Below are 16,493 nucleotides of genomic sequence, written 5' to 3'. Positions count from 1 at the left end.
CTGCCTATTGAGCTCTTACACAAATGTAATGGTGTCTCTTTATCTCCTGGTTTATTTTTTATTAATAAAATAAGCACAAAAGTACACCAAAGAGAATTTCATATCTTGTAAGTTTTCACAAAGCAAACATTTTCACCTCAAGACAACATTACCAGCACTTCAGAAGCCCTTCCCATCATCTTCCTGTCCCTATTCCCTTCTAGGATAATGACCACAGGAGCTTTTTTAATACCATAGATAAGTTTAGCCTATTTTTTAACTTTATTTAAATAGGTTCATACAGTACACGGGCTTTGTGTCTAACTTTTGGGGTCAACATTGTGAAATTATCTTCCTCTGTGTCAGTCATTTAAAAAATGGTTATATCATTTATTGTAGAAAAAAAGATTCAGATTTTGTTTCTGTAGTTTCTTAGACTGGATTTCTATAATATCAAGAAAAACATTTCAGATTTCCAATTTCATTTGTAAAGTAAACTACATTCCTCAAATTCATGTAACTGAATATACCAATGTCAAATATCCCCTCAATGACTCTCTCCTCCATCCCTCTTTAGTATTGCTGTTATGCTATCTATATAATTTTTAATTATGAAATGATATATGAAAATTCAGATATATAAACATAAGTAGAAATTTGAATCCATAAGGAAGGGAGCAGAACTGGGAAATGAAACCCACTGATTGATCTCTGTCTCTCTTCTATTCAGGTAGCAAGACAAGTTCCTACCAAGTCAATGAATGAGACAAATCATTCCCGGGTGACAGAGTTTGTGTTGCTGGGACTCTCTAATTCCCAGGAGCTCCAACCTTTCTTGTTTGTCATATTTTCACTACTTTACCTAGCAATACTGCTGGGAAACTTTCTTATCATCCTCACTGTAACCACAGATTCTCACCTTCACACCCCCATGTACTTCCTGCTTGCAAACCTCTCTTTTGTAGATATATGTGTTGCCTCTTTTGCTACACCCAAAATGATTGCAGACTTTCTGGTTGAGCAGAAGACTATTTCTTTTGATGCCTGTTTGGCCCAGATTTTCTTTGTTCACCTTTTCACTGGCAGTGAAATGGTGCTCCTTGTATCCATGGCTTATGACCGTTATGTTGCTATATGCAAACCTCTCCACTACATGACAATCATGAGTCACCGTGTGTGTATTATTCTTGTTCTCATCTCCTGGCTTGTGGGTTTTATCCATACTACTAGCCAGTTGGCATTTACAATTAACTTGCCTTTTTGTGGCCCTAATCAGGTAGATAGTTTTTTCTGTGACCTCCCTTTAGTGACCAAGCTGGCATGCATTGACACTTACGTTGTCAGCCTACTTATAGTTGCAGATAGTGGCTTTCTTTCTATGAGTTCCTTTCTCCTCTTGGTTGTCTCCTACACTGTGATACTTATCACAGTCAGGAAACGCTCCTCTGCTAGCATGGCAAAGGCCCGTTCCACGTTGACTGCCCATGTCACTGTGGTCACCCTATTCTTTGGACCATGCATCTTCATCTATGTGTGGCCCTTCAGCAGTTATTCTGTTGACAAAGTCCTTGCTGTGTTCTACACAATCTTTACTCCTATTTTAAACCCAATTATCTACACTCTAAGGAACAAAGAAATGAAGGCAGCTATGTTAAAACTGAAGAGTCGGTATCTGAAGTTTGGCCAGGTTTCTGCAGCCATAAGAAATGTTCTTTTTCTGGAAACAAAGTAAACTTCACAACTGTATCTACTGTAGCCTCCTCTCTCAGCAATTACAAACGGAATCCCTATGATGTTCAAGCAGATCATTTTGACCAGGGGAAGGGTTAACTTGAATGAAAGAATAATGATAAGAACAAAAAGCCAGATAAAGGACCTTACTGATATTTAAATTCTCTTCCTTTATTGTGTGATTTTTTGTTTCTATTTCCTAGTTTTTAATTAAAACTTTTTAATTTAATATATAGCCTTCGAATACATTGAGAAATGGCATTTACTCATATAGAATAAATAAGCTGTACTCCCTCTCAAAACAGTACTGCTCAGATGCCAATTTTGGAGTTATACTAGATATATACCTCTGTACAACAGAGATAATAGATTTATTTATTTATTTATTTATTTATTTATTTATTTATTTATTTATGAATAAACCTAGATAAGAATGCATTTCACACAGTACTATGTAAGTAACAGCACAGGAAGACAATTCTATGATTGGTGTTAATGGAACAGTAACATGTAAAATAGCAAGGCTATCCAGCAAAGGCATTTATAGTCAACACTTTCACAAATCTTTCTTCAATGGTGCTGTTTAATATATATTATTCATAGAAAGCAACTCGCTGAATAAATTTATTCATGAGAGTGTTTTGTATTATGTTAATTTCTGTTTAATAGTGATAAAATATCAGAGATGAGTTAAAATTCTCTACCACTTGTCATCATGATGATGGGAGCCTGAAACTTCATGATTCTTTTCTTCTCAGATAAAGTAGTTTTATATATTAAGAGCTGGTAGGAATAATCATTTTTCTATGTGGACTTAATTAAAATTTTATTTTTATATTGTGTAATTCAGGTCCAGAAAATGACAGAACCCTATTTCAGGAACTTCAGGGTAGCCATGAACTTATTCTTCCATGACCACTTATGAAAATAAGATTTTCTATGATTGCTCATTATAGGTTATTTTAGGCTTTTACTCTTATTGCATTGAGGTTTTTCCTATTTTTTCTACTGTGTTCTCACAATCTGCTATAATGTTACCTGTTTTCTAGATCCCAATCCTTACAATCTCCTAAAGGGATTTTATAATTGCTATTACTGAGAGAAAACAATAAGTTCTAACTTTTGAGTCAGAGGGTATCAATTTATTGTGGACATAAAGGCAAAAGCAATTCTAAAAGGGATATTTACAGAGATACAGGGTTATATCTAGAAATAAGAAAAGTGCCAAATAATCTAACTTTACACCTAAGAGAAGAGAAAAACAACAAACAAAAACCAAAGTTAGGGATGCCTGGGTGGCTCAGTCAGTTAAGCGTCTGACTTCAGCTCAGGTCATGATTTCACAGTTTGTAGATTCGAGCCCCGCATTGGGCTCTGTGTTGGCAGCTCAGAGCCTGGAGCTTGCTTCAAATTCTATGTCTCCCTCTCTCTCTGCCCCTCCCCCACTCACACTCTGTCTCTGTCTCAAAAATAAACAAACATTAAAAAAATTAAAAAAAAAAAAGACCAAAGTTAGCAGAATAAAGGAAATAAGAAAGACTAGAATGGAAATAAATGAAAGAGACTAAAAAATATTAGAAAATTTCAATGAAACTAAGAGTTAGTTCTTTGAAAAGATAAACAAAATTGCTAACTGTATAGCCAGACTCATCAGGAAAAAACACAGGACACATATAAATAAAATCAGAAATAAAGAGCAGTATCAACTGATACTATACAAATCAAAGGATTATATGATAATACTATCAAAAATCATATGCCAATGAATTGGACAAGCTAGAATGAATGGATACATTCCTAAAAACATAATCCAACATCTTAAAAACATCTTCCAAAACCGAGTCAGGAAGAAATTGAAAACCTGAACATACCAATTACTACTACAAAATGAAATCCACAATCAAAAGATTACCAACAAATAAAAGCCCAGGACTGGATGGATTCACAGGTAAATTCTATCAAATATTCACAGAATAGTTAATACATAATGTGTCATATCAACAAGAAAAAGAATTAAAACCATATGATCATTTCAAGAGATGCAGAAAAAGCAATGGATAAGTACAACATCCATTCATGATAGAAAAAAACCCTCAACAAAGTAGGGTTAGTGGGAACATACTTCAACATAATAAAGACCATATATGAAAAACCCACAGACCATATATGAAAAACATCATACTCAATGGTGAAAAACTGAGAGCCCTTCCTCTAAGATCAGGAACAAGACAAGAATGCTTGCTTTCACCACTTTTATTCAACACATTACTGAAAGTCCTGGCCACAGCAATCAGACAAGAAAAAGAAAGAAAAGGCACCCAAAGAGGCAAGGAAGAAGGTAAACTGTCACTACTTGAGATGACATGACACTATCTATAACAAACCTAAAGACTCCACCAGAATTCTACTAGAACTGATAAATGAACTCAGTAAGGTTGCAGGATACAAAACCAATATGCAGAAATCCATTGCATTTCTATACACTAATAATGAAGTAGCAGAAAAAGGTACCCACATGTACTGTTGCTGGGAATGCAAATTGGTGCAGGAACTGTAAACAATAATATGCAGGTTTCTCAAAAAATTAAAAATAGAATTACCATATGATCCAGTAATTCTACTACTGGGTATTTATCCAAAGAAAATAAAAACACTAATTCAAAAGGACATATGCACCCCCACCTTTACTGCAGCATTATTTACAATAGACAAATTATAGAACCAACCCAAGTGTCCATCTATCGATAAATGGATAAAGAAGATGTGGTACGTATACACAATGGAATATTATTCAGCTATAAAAAATGAAATCTTGTCATTTGCAGCAACATAGATGGATCTACAGTGTATATATTAAGTGAAATAAGTCAGCCAAAGAAAGACAAATACCATATGATTTCACTCATATGTGGAATTTAGGAAACAAATGATCAAAGAAAAAAAAGAGACAAAAAAAACCCCAGACTCTTAAATATAGAAAACAAACCAATGATTACCAGAGGATAGGTGGGGGGAGGGGGCGGTAATTGGTGAAACAGGTAAAGAAGATTAAGAGTACACTAATCACAGAAATGTATAGAATGTTGAATCACTATATTGTAGACCTGAAATGAATATAACAGTTAATTATACCGGAATTAAAAAATAATAATAAAAAAATAAGAGTTAATACCTATTCTCCTCAAACTATTCCAAAAAAAACATAAGGAGGGGAGCTTTCAATTACAACACATCCTACAAGGACAAACTAGACACAGACACCACAAAAAAACAAAAACTACAAGCCAAAACCCTCATTAATACAGATGCAAAAATCCTCAACAAAATATTAGCAAACCAAATCCAACAATACATTAAAAAAATAATTCACCATTATCAGGCAGGATTTATTCTGGGGATGCAAGAAGAATTTGGATTGTATTATAAATAAATGTAATACACTGTATCATAAAAGGAAGGATATGAATCATAGGATCATCTCAATCGAGGCAGAAAAAACATATGACTAAGTAGAACATCCATTCATGATAAAAACACTCAATAAAGTGGATTTAGAGGGAATATACCTCAACATAATAAAGGCCATAATGAAAAACCCATAGCTATTATCATACTCAATACTGAACTGAGAGTTTTCCTCTAAGATCAGGAACAAGACGAGGACATTTTCTTTCACCACTTTTATTCATCATAGTACTGGAAGCCCTATTTCACAGCAAACAGACAAGAAAAAAAAAGAGGCAACCATATTGGTAAGAAAGCTAAACTGTCACTATCTGCAAATGAAAGGATGTTATACATAGAAAACACTAAAGACTACACCAAAAAACTATTAGAAGTATTTAATTCAATAAAGTTTCAGGATACAAAATTATACACAAAATTGGTTGCATTTCTATACAGTAGTAACAAAGTAGCAGAAAATTAAGAAAACAATTCCATTTACAACTGCATTAAAAAGAATAAAATACCTAGAAATAAACTTAACCAAGGAAGTGAAATACCTGTACTCCAAAAACTATAAAATACTGATGAAATAAATTGAAGATGACACAAACAAATGGAAAGACATTCTATGTTCATGGATTTGGAGAATTCTGTTAAAATGTCCATACTACCCAAAGCAATCTACAGATTCAATGCAATCCCTATCAGCATTTTTCATAGAAATAGAAAAATACTAAAGTTTGCATGGAACTAAAAAAGACCTTGAATAGCCAAAGCAATTTCAAGAAAGAAGATAAAAGCTGGAGGTATCACAACTCCAGATTTCAAGATATACTACAAAGCTGTATTAATCAAACCAGTATGGTATTGGCACATGCACACACGCGTGCGCGCACACACACACACGGCACATAGATCAAGGAAACAGGGTAGAGAGCTCAGAAATAAATCCATGTTTGTATAGTAAATTAATCTATGACCAAGGAGGCAAGAATATACTGGGGAGAAACAGTCTCTTCAATAAATGGTTCTGGGAAAACTGGACAGCTGCTTGCAAAAGAATGAAATTAGATGCCTTTCTTATACACAAAAATAAACTTCAAATGGATTTAAGACCTACATATGAGACCTAAAACCATAAAAATCCTAGAAGAAAACACTGGCACTAATCTCTCTCCCATTTGCCATAGCAGTATTTTTCTAGATAGATACCCTCAGGCAAAGGAAACAAAAGAAAAAATACACCTAAAAAAAAGCTTTTCTCAGCAAAGGAAACAATCAACAATGCAAAAATGCAACCTACTAAATGGGAGAAGACATTTGCAAATGATAGATAGAGCTGATAAGGAGTTAATATCCAAGTATATGAAAATTTATACAACTGACCACCCAAAAAACCCCCAAATAATCCCACTAAAAATGGAGGGCCAGAATACATATTCTTCCAAAGAATATGTACAGATGGTCAACAGAAACATGAAAAGATTCCCACATCACCAATCATCAGGGAAATGCAAATCAAAGCCACAACGAGATATCACCTCAGATCACATTACTGCCAGAACTGCTAGAATCAGAAAGAAAATAACAAGTGTTGGTGAGGTTGTAGAGAAAAAGGAACCCTTGGGCACTGCTGGTAGGGATGTAAGTTGGTGTAGTCAATGTGGAAAAAGTATGGAGTATCCTCAGAAATTAACAAAATAAATACCATAGGATCATAGGATCCAGTAATTCCATTACTGGATATTCACATCCCTTACCGCCACAGCAAAAAACCCTGAAAACACTAATTGAAAAAGATACGTGTAACCCTATGTTTATTGCAGCATTATTTACAATAGTCAAGATATGGAAGCAACCTAAGTGTTCATGGATAGATGGATAAAAAAGGGTGATATACACATGTACAAACACATACATACAGTGGTAATATATATAAAACAGTATAATGGAATATTAAACAGCCATAAAAAATAATGGGATCTTACCATTTGTGGCAACTGGATGGACTAGAGGGTGTTATGCTGAATGACATAAGTTAGATGGAGAAAGTCAAGTACCTTATTGTACAGCTGAAACTAATGTAATACTGTGTACCAATTATATTTCAGGAAAAAATAAAGATTCTATGAAGTAATGTGGAATAGGAAATTTGCATAATGTCACAGCCTAAAAATGTTAGACATACCCTTTTCAGGATGCTATGTGTGCACAATCTTATTTTCCTTTGTCTTCTTTTTTCAAAAACAGTTTTATTGAGGTATGGCTGTCATACAAAAGTTGATGGGGGGAGCACCCGGGTGGCTCAGTTGGTTGAGTGTCTGACTCTTGATTATGGTTCAAGCCATGATTTGAGGGGCATGCGCTGAAGTCCTGCGTTGGACTCCATGCTGAGTGTGGGCCCTGCTTAAGATTCTCTCTCCCACTCTGCCCCTCTCCCCCTCTCACGAACTCTCTCTAAAATTAAAGAAAAAAAAAGTCTAAGTCTATGCAGTCATTATCTCTTTATCCCAAGGAATGGTGTCTGAGTGAATAGCTGCTTTAATTCCTTCTCTTCAAACAGTAATAAGCATGTGATATTCTGCAAGATGGCCACCATCAAATGCTCCTATTACAACACTTAATTATACCAATATATCACAATTTTAAAAAAGCTTTCTAATACTAATGCTAAAAAATAAAGGATGACAAATTGTATCAAATCATTAGAACATGGTTTTCAAACAGTTATATCTGAAAGTGTGAAAATTATTCATCATATAGCAATGGAAGCAAAAAAGTGAAAACTTTTAAAACATTACCAATAGTTTAAACACAATAAGCCTTTTTAAAACCCATCTCTTATTTTCTTTATATTTAAAGAACAAAATTATTAGTATATCTCACTATAATTATTATAATAATTCTATCAATTCCATCTTTCCTATCATGCTGTATTCCAGAATTGGCCTATTTTCCATTTCTTTTTTTCTGCAATTTATTTCTCATCCTTTACTCTTACCCTGAATCAATGCTTCATATGTCTCTGAGAAGTATTGACAATAAATTATGAAAATAATTTAGTTTTAAAAGATATCAAGATTTTACAAACTGAAAGATATAATCAAACAGGTTTCACTTGAAAATGTGTGATATGACATTATCTATTCAAGAATACCAAGATTGCAAAACAAGGAATAAATGATTATGCAGTGACTTCTACGGCCATGTAAACTGTGAAACACACCTGAACATGCCAAGAAGTGTCTGGGGAGCTTTTACTTCAAAGTAGTTATTTAGGACTCACATATGATTTCAGTCTTAACAATTTCCTATTAAAATGTCCAAATAAATTCAAAAGTCATAAAAATAATCTGCATTGAAAAATAATACTATAAATATCCAGAGGAGTAATTTTTATGACCATAGATTAGACAAAGGTTTCTTATGTTTGATATCAAAAGCACAAGTGACAGATGAAAAAAGTAGATAAACCGGACTTACTTAAAAGTCAAAACGTCAAAAGACACTTTCAAAAAAGTAAAAAAGACAGCCTACAGATTGGGAGAAATTAATTTTAAATTATATATCTGAATAGGGACTTATATCCAAAATATATTAATACCCTCTACAAATCAAGAATAAAAAGAAAACCCAATTTAAAAATGTTCAGAGGATTTGAATATATATTTCTCTAAAGACAAACAGATGGCCAAAATAAGCACATAAAAAATGACCAAGATCATTAGGGAAAACACTAATTAAAACAAAAAGGTACATACCACTTCACACCTACCAGGATCACTAAAGTCAAAAAAGTAAAAATAACAAATACTGGTGAGAATACATAGAAAGCTAAAATCTACATTACACACATTGCTAGTGTCATATAAAACTGTTGTAGCTGTGGGAGGCTGGACCCCGGTGCCAGGCTGAGACCGGGTCGAGCAACGGCTCCCTGTTGACTCAGCCAACCCGGTGGTTCCCCCTCCCATTCCCCCACTTGCAAAGGCATACGAAAGCCTTGTCAAGGCTGAGAAAGCTAATTCCTGAAGCCTGTGGTCTGTGGGTGTTGGCAGTAATGTTACCCCCCTTTTTCTACCCCGGGGTCAAATAGAAACAAACATGGGAACTGTGTTTTGCTAGCCATCTATCAACAAGGTCTTGTTGTGAGCCGTTTAGAAAGTTCACAAGGTACACAGAACTAAATGTTTTGGCTGGCAGCAATCATGTGAAACCTGTTTATTCTTAGAATGACCTGATCCATAAGAGTCTTGATATAAAAGATTGTGTATAGCAACAATAAAGCCGTCACTTGGGCCATCAGCCCAGGGGACCCTCCTGTTCCCAAACTGGCTTCTCTTCTTTTTTTCTTACATTCCCCTACCCTCAGGACCCTGATCTCGGTGTTTGTTTTGCCGGTCGCAACATGTAGCCTCTTTGGAAAATAGTCTGACAGTTCCTCAAAATGTTAAATTTAGAGTTAACTTATGACCCAGCAATTCAACCTATGGGGATATACCCTAGGGAAGTGAAAACAGGTTCACATAAAGATCATGACTGTTGGGGCACCTGGGTGGCTCACTCAGTTAAGCCTCTGACTTCGGCTCAGGTCATGATCTCATGGTTTGTGGGTTTGAGCCCCACGTCAAGGCTCTGTGCTGACAGCTCAGAGCCTGGAGCCTGCTTCTGATTCTGTGTCTCCCTCTCTCTCTGCCCTTTCCCCACTCGCGCTCTGTCTCTCTCTCAAAAAAGATGACTCTTACAGCAGCATTACTAACAATACCACAAACCAGAAACAATTTAAATGTCCAACTGTTGAATGGACAAAGCAAATGTTTTACATCCAAATGATGGAATGCTATTCAGCCCTAAAAAGGAATGAAGTACTGATATTCTCTATAACATAAATGAACCTTGTAAACATCATCCTAAGTGAAAGGAGCCAGACATATTGTATGATTTTTTTAAATTAAATTAATTTATTTTTTGAGAGACAAAGAAAGAAGTGGGGGCTTGCCTGAAGCGGGGCTCATGCTCACCCAAAGCAGGACTCATGCTCACTAGATGCAGTGCTGGAACTCACGTGATGTGGGGCTCGAGCTCACCTGATGTGGGACTTGAACTCACCAACCGTGAGATCATGACGTGAGCCAAAGTCAGATGCTTAACCCACTGAGCCACCCATTTATATGATGTCCAGAATAGGTAAATACATAGAAATGGTGTTGCCAGAACTTGAGAGAAGGAAAAGTAGGATACTGGGAGAGTTACTCAGTATAGGCTTTGTGGGATAATGAAAATTCTAGTTGAGAATATGAGATACAGTATTCTTGAGACATTGAGTAGACGCAAATCTAAGAACTCCAGCAACTGCATCAGTACCTGACAGTTCCTAGCCATTACACCCTAACCTAGAGAGGGCAAAAATGGCAAATCAGGAAAAGGCAAAGCATGGTTCATCCCAAATAGAGCTCTTTTCAAAAACAATTCTTAGACTATATAATGGAAAAAATTAATGGCAGCCATGTGGATCTAAATATTAAGAGTATTTTCACTAAAATTTGGTGAGGAAGTAGGAGGAAATACAAATATCATAAATAATGAATCACCTTTCCTAAGAATGTATCTTGCCCTGTTTTTAATATTGACACAAGAATTAACACCTAAATGTTGTCTTCTAAACTTAGCATACATAACTTTAGACTGAGAAAATTTTAGTAATAACTGTAAACTATAGGACCAATTATGTGTATGCATGTGTATATGATACACATATCCCTTTTGCACTGTTGGTGGGAATGCAAACTGGTGCAACCACTCTGCAAAACAGAATGGAGGTTCCTCAAAAAATTAAAAATAGAACTCCTCTATAACCCAGCAAGTGCACTACTAGGAATTTATCCAAAGGATACAAAAATGCTGATTTGAATGGGCACATGCACCCCAATGGTTATAGCAGTGCTAAGGACAATAGCCAAATTATGGAAAGAGTCCAAATGTCCATCAACTGATGAATGGATAAAGAAGATGTGATATGTGTAATACTACCTGGCAATGAAAAAGAATGAAATCTTGCCATTTGCAACAATCTGGAACTAGAGGGCATCATGCTAAGTGAGATAAGTTAGAGAAACATAGATAATCATATGATTTCACTCATATGTGGAATTTGAGAAACTCAACAAATGAACATAGGGGAAGGAAAGGAAAAGTAAAAACAGAGAGGGAGGCAAGCCATACGGGATGCTTAAATACAGAGAACAAACTGAGCGTTGCTGGAGGGGTGGTGGTGGGGGATGAGTTCAATGGGTGATGGGCATTAAGGAGGGCACTTGTCAGGATGAGCACTGTTATATGTAAGAGATGAATCACTGGGTTCTACTCCTGAAGTCAAGACTACACTATATGTTATCTAACTTGAATTTAAATTAAAATAAAAAGCTACTCATAAACAATCTTCATCTTTGACATATAAAAAAATATTTTCCAGAATGAATTAAAGACTGGAATGTGAGTGCCAGTACTTAAAAATACAGAAAGAATATAGAAATGTTTAATAGAATATTGTGCTACCAATTAGAAAACTTCATTAAACCAAGCTAGAAAAAACAGATCTTGAAGGGCTTAACATAATTTTAATGGTATTTTTAAAAAGTTCTGTTCTGTGGGCTAAAAAAAAAAAAAAAAAAAAGTTCTGAAAAGCAAAGGATGCCATGAATAATGAAAAAAGAAATGCCAAAATAATTTCAAGTAAATAAATAACATCCACTATACAAAGAAATGCTACAAATCAATAAAAGACAAGTAGCATGTTAGAAAAGGGGGTAATGTTAATATTGTCTCTGAATACAAAAGAGTCATTGACAATGTGCCATATTTTCCCAAGAAAATTAAGGAACCAAGCTCCTTAATAATATTGCCCTTCAAATCAATCTAATATTGACCTTTATAACACACTCAGTGCTTGTGTGATACTGTTCTTCATTAAGATTACAGTTGATACCTTAATAGACATTGAAGTCAAGTATGTATCATTTATAAACACATGTCAAATGTCTGCGCTCACAAAGGCTGTTTCTCAAATTTTGCAAAGTATGAATAAAATTTCATTTCCTATCCTCTAAAAATAACAGAAATTAACAGGTGATAGGCAATATATCACTTGAAGTTTCACTGAAGAAATACGTATTCACATTCACTTACTGGAATTTTCCCTGACATAGGCCCAGCTCCTACATAGAGCTATGCAAAGGGAGACTGGCAAACTACTTTACAAGTTCTAATGCATTTTTGAAGTAACATTTGTTTATAAGCTCTAAAAGAATGCTTGGCTTTGATTCTGGAGAAGGACTATGTTCATAATTCATATATTAAGGGGTATAATATAAAGCTAGAGAATATTGGAGCCATAATGAGCTTTACCTTACCTGAAGACACATGATGGGTATCATAGAAACCCATATGGATGAACATCATCTTCTATATCAGAGTGAAATCTCTAATCTCAGATCTTGGAAAAGCCAAATATAACAGTGTTCCATGCATTATTGTGGTGATTCCTATGAACTGCTGACCGTTTTAGGAGCAAGAACATTATGAAATCAGTCATGGATCTCTCTGGACTTGCTCTCTTACAGTTCTCTTGGTTATTTATATAAACTAATAAAGCAACAGGAAACCTGACAGTTGAAAAGAGAATCATAGTCTCATGATCTACACAGAACTAAATGAACATCCGAAATATTAAGCCTTTTTACTTTCTGCGAAGATCATCTATGGGGAGTGGCTCTCTAGAGAGGGAATTTATAACACAATAGTCCCATTGAACATATTTCCTATTCTCCTCCTTACTTAGCACGCTGGAATTTGTTTCAAATTCTAATACATTTCCTACTTTAATTCAAGGATTTTCATTTGGAATAACAAGAGAAATAGAAACAAAATTATTTGGGCAGGTATAAATTTGCTATTTAACTGTGATCAGAAGCAATATTCTCTCTGACGATAAAGGAAAATTGTGACAGTAAATGAGCCCTGGTTCCAAGCTTAGAGAAAAGTCTGAGGAATATAGACCAACACAGAGGTTAGGAGCCTAGGTATTTAAACATATTAAAGACTCCATATTAAAGACTCCCTTCTTTTGTTTCAGACTCTTCATCATCTTAACTCTAACTTGTTTGCCCCAGTCCAAGCTCACCACTACACTGAGATATGCATTCTTTAGCTATGAGTAAATTTCTTTAAATAAGAAAGACATTTACAGAAATTCCTCATGCAGTTAACTGCTTTGATAATATTCTTTAATGGCTCCATATGATAGCATTAACATTTTATGAATAAACAAAAATGTAAATAATGATCCCCAGGTTTTGAGACCCAGGTACAATAACCTGAGTGACAAAATTTTTATTTTGTTAATTTTTAAAAATTTTTATTTATTTTTAAGGTAGGGGGAGAGGGCAGAGAAAGAGAGAGAATACCAAGCAGGCTCCGCACCATAAGTGCAGAGCCCAATACATGGCTTGAACCCACGAACCAGGAGATAATGACCTGAACTAAAATCAAGGGTCAGATGCTTAACCAAATGAACCGCCCAGGCGCCTGCAAAGATTTTTATTTATTTTCCCCCCAAAGATTTTAAATCTAATATTAAGTCATATCTCAAGCAGAGTATTTCCAAATAATAGAATATGATCAAGTAGGGTTTATTTCCTTAAGAGGTATCCAATACTGTATCATATGTGAATATATAACTTTTTATATTCATTAATTGATAGAAAAATACAGGAATATATAACTAAATACAGAAATAATAATAGATAAAATTGAGCGTCCACGCTTCATAAAATTTATAATAAGCCAGAAATAGAAGGAAATTTCTCTACTTGGCAAAGAATCTCCACCAGAAGTAATTGGCTAAAAAATTATACAATAGTAAAATGAAAAGCACTCTAATTAAAATCAAGTACAAACAAGAATGGCCACCATGGTAAACAGAGTTACTGTTCCATGTGATTCAATGGCCTTCCTCTAAAAGATTATATATCCACGTCTTCAGATGTTACACTAGGCAATGTGACTTGATTTGCCCAATGTAGTGTAAGGCAAATTTAAATGTGCCATTTCTAAAGAAAACTTTAACAATAATTATGAAAATACACCAAAACTCTTTTTCCTGTGCAATGAAGAAAGTTATTTTCTTTTGTCCTAGATCCAAGAATGAAAGTAACATATAGAACCAGTCATGGGTCAACAAGTAATATGATTAAGGAAGAAAAAGGAAGTTGTTATAAATCATTGATATTTACAGGTAATTTTTATGACAACATAATTTGGGAAAAGCAATTGATACAATAGTCATAACTTCCAATCCACAAAAATGAAATGAGACAAAAACAATTTATGGTATGAATATTACAAGAGAGAAATTTTAATTGCTGGCTGGAGAAATGATGTATACCATGAACAAGAGAATTAACTAAAATATAAGACAATTCAATAAATTGGCTAGTTATAAAATATGTAGAAAATACAGTCTATCTTTTATGGATGCAATAATTTGTAAATTAATGTGGGGAAATTATTTCATTTTCAATAGCAACACAGATTCAAAATAACCTAGAAATAAACTTTGCAAGATAACTGAGAATCATGAAAAAAATAACAAATCTTTACATTAGTATATAAAAGAAAACCTGATTAATAGGAGAGACATACCATGTTCCTCAATGGACTGACTACTTAGTGCTAAGGGTAAATATTTAACTACAAGTCAATATACAAATTCAGTGCAATTTAGACAAATCTCAGTCAGACTGTGGGAGGATTGTTATAGGTGTTACAGGTGTTTGAAACTTGACAGATATTTTAAAATCTTGTTTGAAATAAATTCTCAAGATTTGACATGTATTTTGAAAAAGAATAATGAGATAAAATTTGGTCTATCATATACTAAAATTCTATTTAAACTAAATTAATTATAACTGTCATAGGAACTGCTGCAATTAATTGACCAAGTAGACAGTATATAGTACTATCTATAAATACTCAATTTCAGAGAGTTCAGATTCTGATAAAGGTTATATTCAATTAAAATGTGGAGAAAAGATAAATGATTAAATACAAAGTGTTGAAAAATTAAATTCTGACTCCGTATCTTACTACATATAGATAAAACCTAGATCAATGAATGTGATTGACTTCAAAAGTAGATCAAAACACCAGAAAACATACATACTTTTATAATTGTAGTATATAAGAAAGACATTGTATAGGGGCACCTGGGCAGCTCAGTTGGTTGGTTAAGTGTCTGACTTCAGCTCAGGGCATGATCTCAAGGTATGTGGGTTTGAGGCCCACCTTGTGCTCTGTGCTGACAGCTGGTGCTGACGGCTAGAGCTTGGAGCCTGCTTTGGATTCTGTGTCTCCCTCTCTCTCTGTCCCTCCCCTGCTTATGAGCTCTTTCTCTCACAAAAATTAAAAAAAAACATTAAAAATAAAAAAAGAAAGAGCTTTTGTATAAAAAACTCATATTTATAATAGAACAAATTAACTTTCATTGACTTCATACAAGTTAAATGTTTGAATGTAAAACAGTGCCACTAAGTGTTAAGTGGCAAAGATGGAATTTTTGAGTAGTACACATGGAACAGAAACCACCATCAGATTTTCACTGCCACCATAAATTACTATAAACTTTTAACAAGTATATACAAATTTGCTTGAGTTAGATAGTTTTCAAGGAAAGTCTATAATATTTGACAAAAGGGAAGGTTACAAGTTCCAAATTGACTCCCAGCATATTCTTTGAGGCCTTTTCTTAACAAAAGTCACAGGAAAAGAAATCCATGGAAACAGTGAAGGTCTCTGGGCAAGGAGCCAGCTAGAGTTTGAAGTTGTCAAAGTAGCATATTTTGGGGAAAATAGTTCTGAAAAGAAGGAAACTGAAAAATAGAAGCTCAAAAATCTATGGAAAATTTACATCAAGTCCTTGATTGATTTATAAACCATGGATACATAGGGCAATATTCTAGAATGTCTCGTAGAAAATAAATGCTAGCAAGCTCAAGAATAGGCAGACATATCAAAGGGAGCACCGTATTTCCAGCCTGAATGGAGACACACTGTCTTTCATTTCAGTGATCAGAAAGACGATTTTTAAGAATAAGGCCCGAGTGCCTAGGTGGCTTGGTCAGTTAAGCAATTGACTTTGGCTCAGGTAAGGATCTCATGGTTTGTGAGTTTGAGCCTGGCTTCAGGCTCTGTGCTTACAGCTCACAGCCTGGAGTGTGCTTTTACGATTCTGTTTCCCTCCCTCCTCCCTCTCTGCGCCTGCCTCTGTCTCTCTCTCTCTC

At 34.7% G+C, this 16,493-nt stretch overlaps 1 protein-coding gene across 1 annotated transcript; it reads left to right on the top strand.

Annotated features, from left to right (window-relative positions):
- Window positions 1–691: 691 nt before the first annotated feature.
- Window positions 692–1,711, top strand: LOC109255710 (olfactory receptor 4K15). Its single transcript, XM_019430496.1, has one exon. It carries the CDS (start codon window positions 737–739, stop codon window positions 1,709–1,711), a length of 975 nt encoding a protein of 324 aa, XP_019286041.1. The 5' UTR covers window positions 692–736.
- Window positions 1,712–16,493: the final 14,782 nt, after the last annotated feature.

This window comes from Panthera pardus, unplaced genomic scaffold (genome assembly GCF_024362965.1).
Source record: "Panthera pardus isolate Hobbes unplaced genomic scaffold, ASM2436296v1 HiC_scaffold_24, whole genome shotgun sequence".
In the NCBI taxonomy this organism is placed as follows: Eukaryota; Metazoa; Chordata; class Mammalia; order Carnivora; family Felidae; genus Panthera; species Panthera pardus.
The sequence above is the reverse complement of the archived record's forward strand: the minus strand, read 5'-3'. Positions and strand labels throughout refer to the sequence as shown.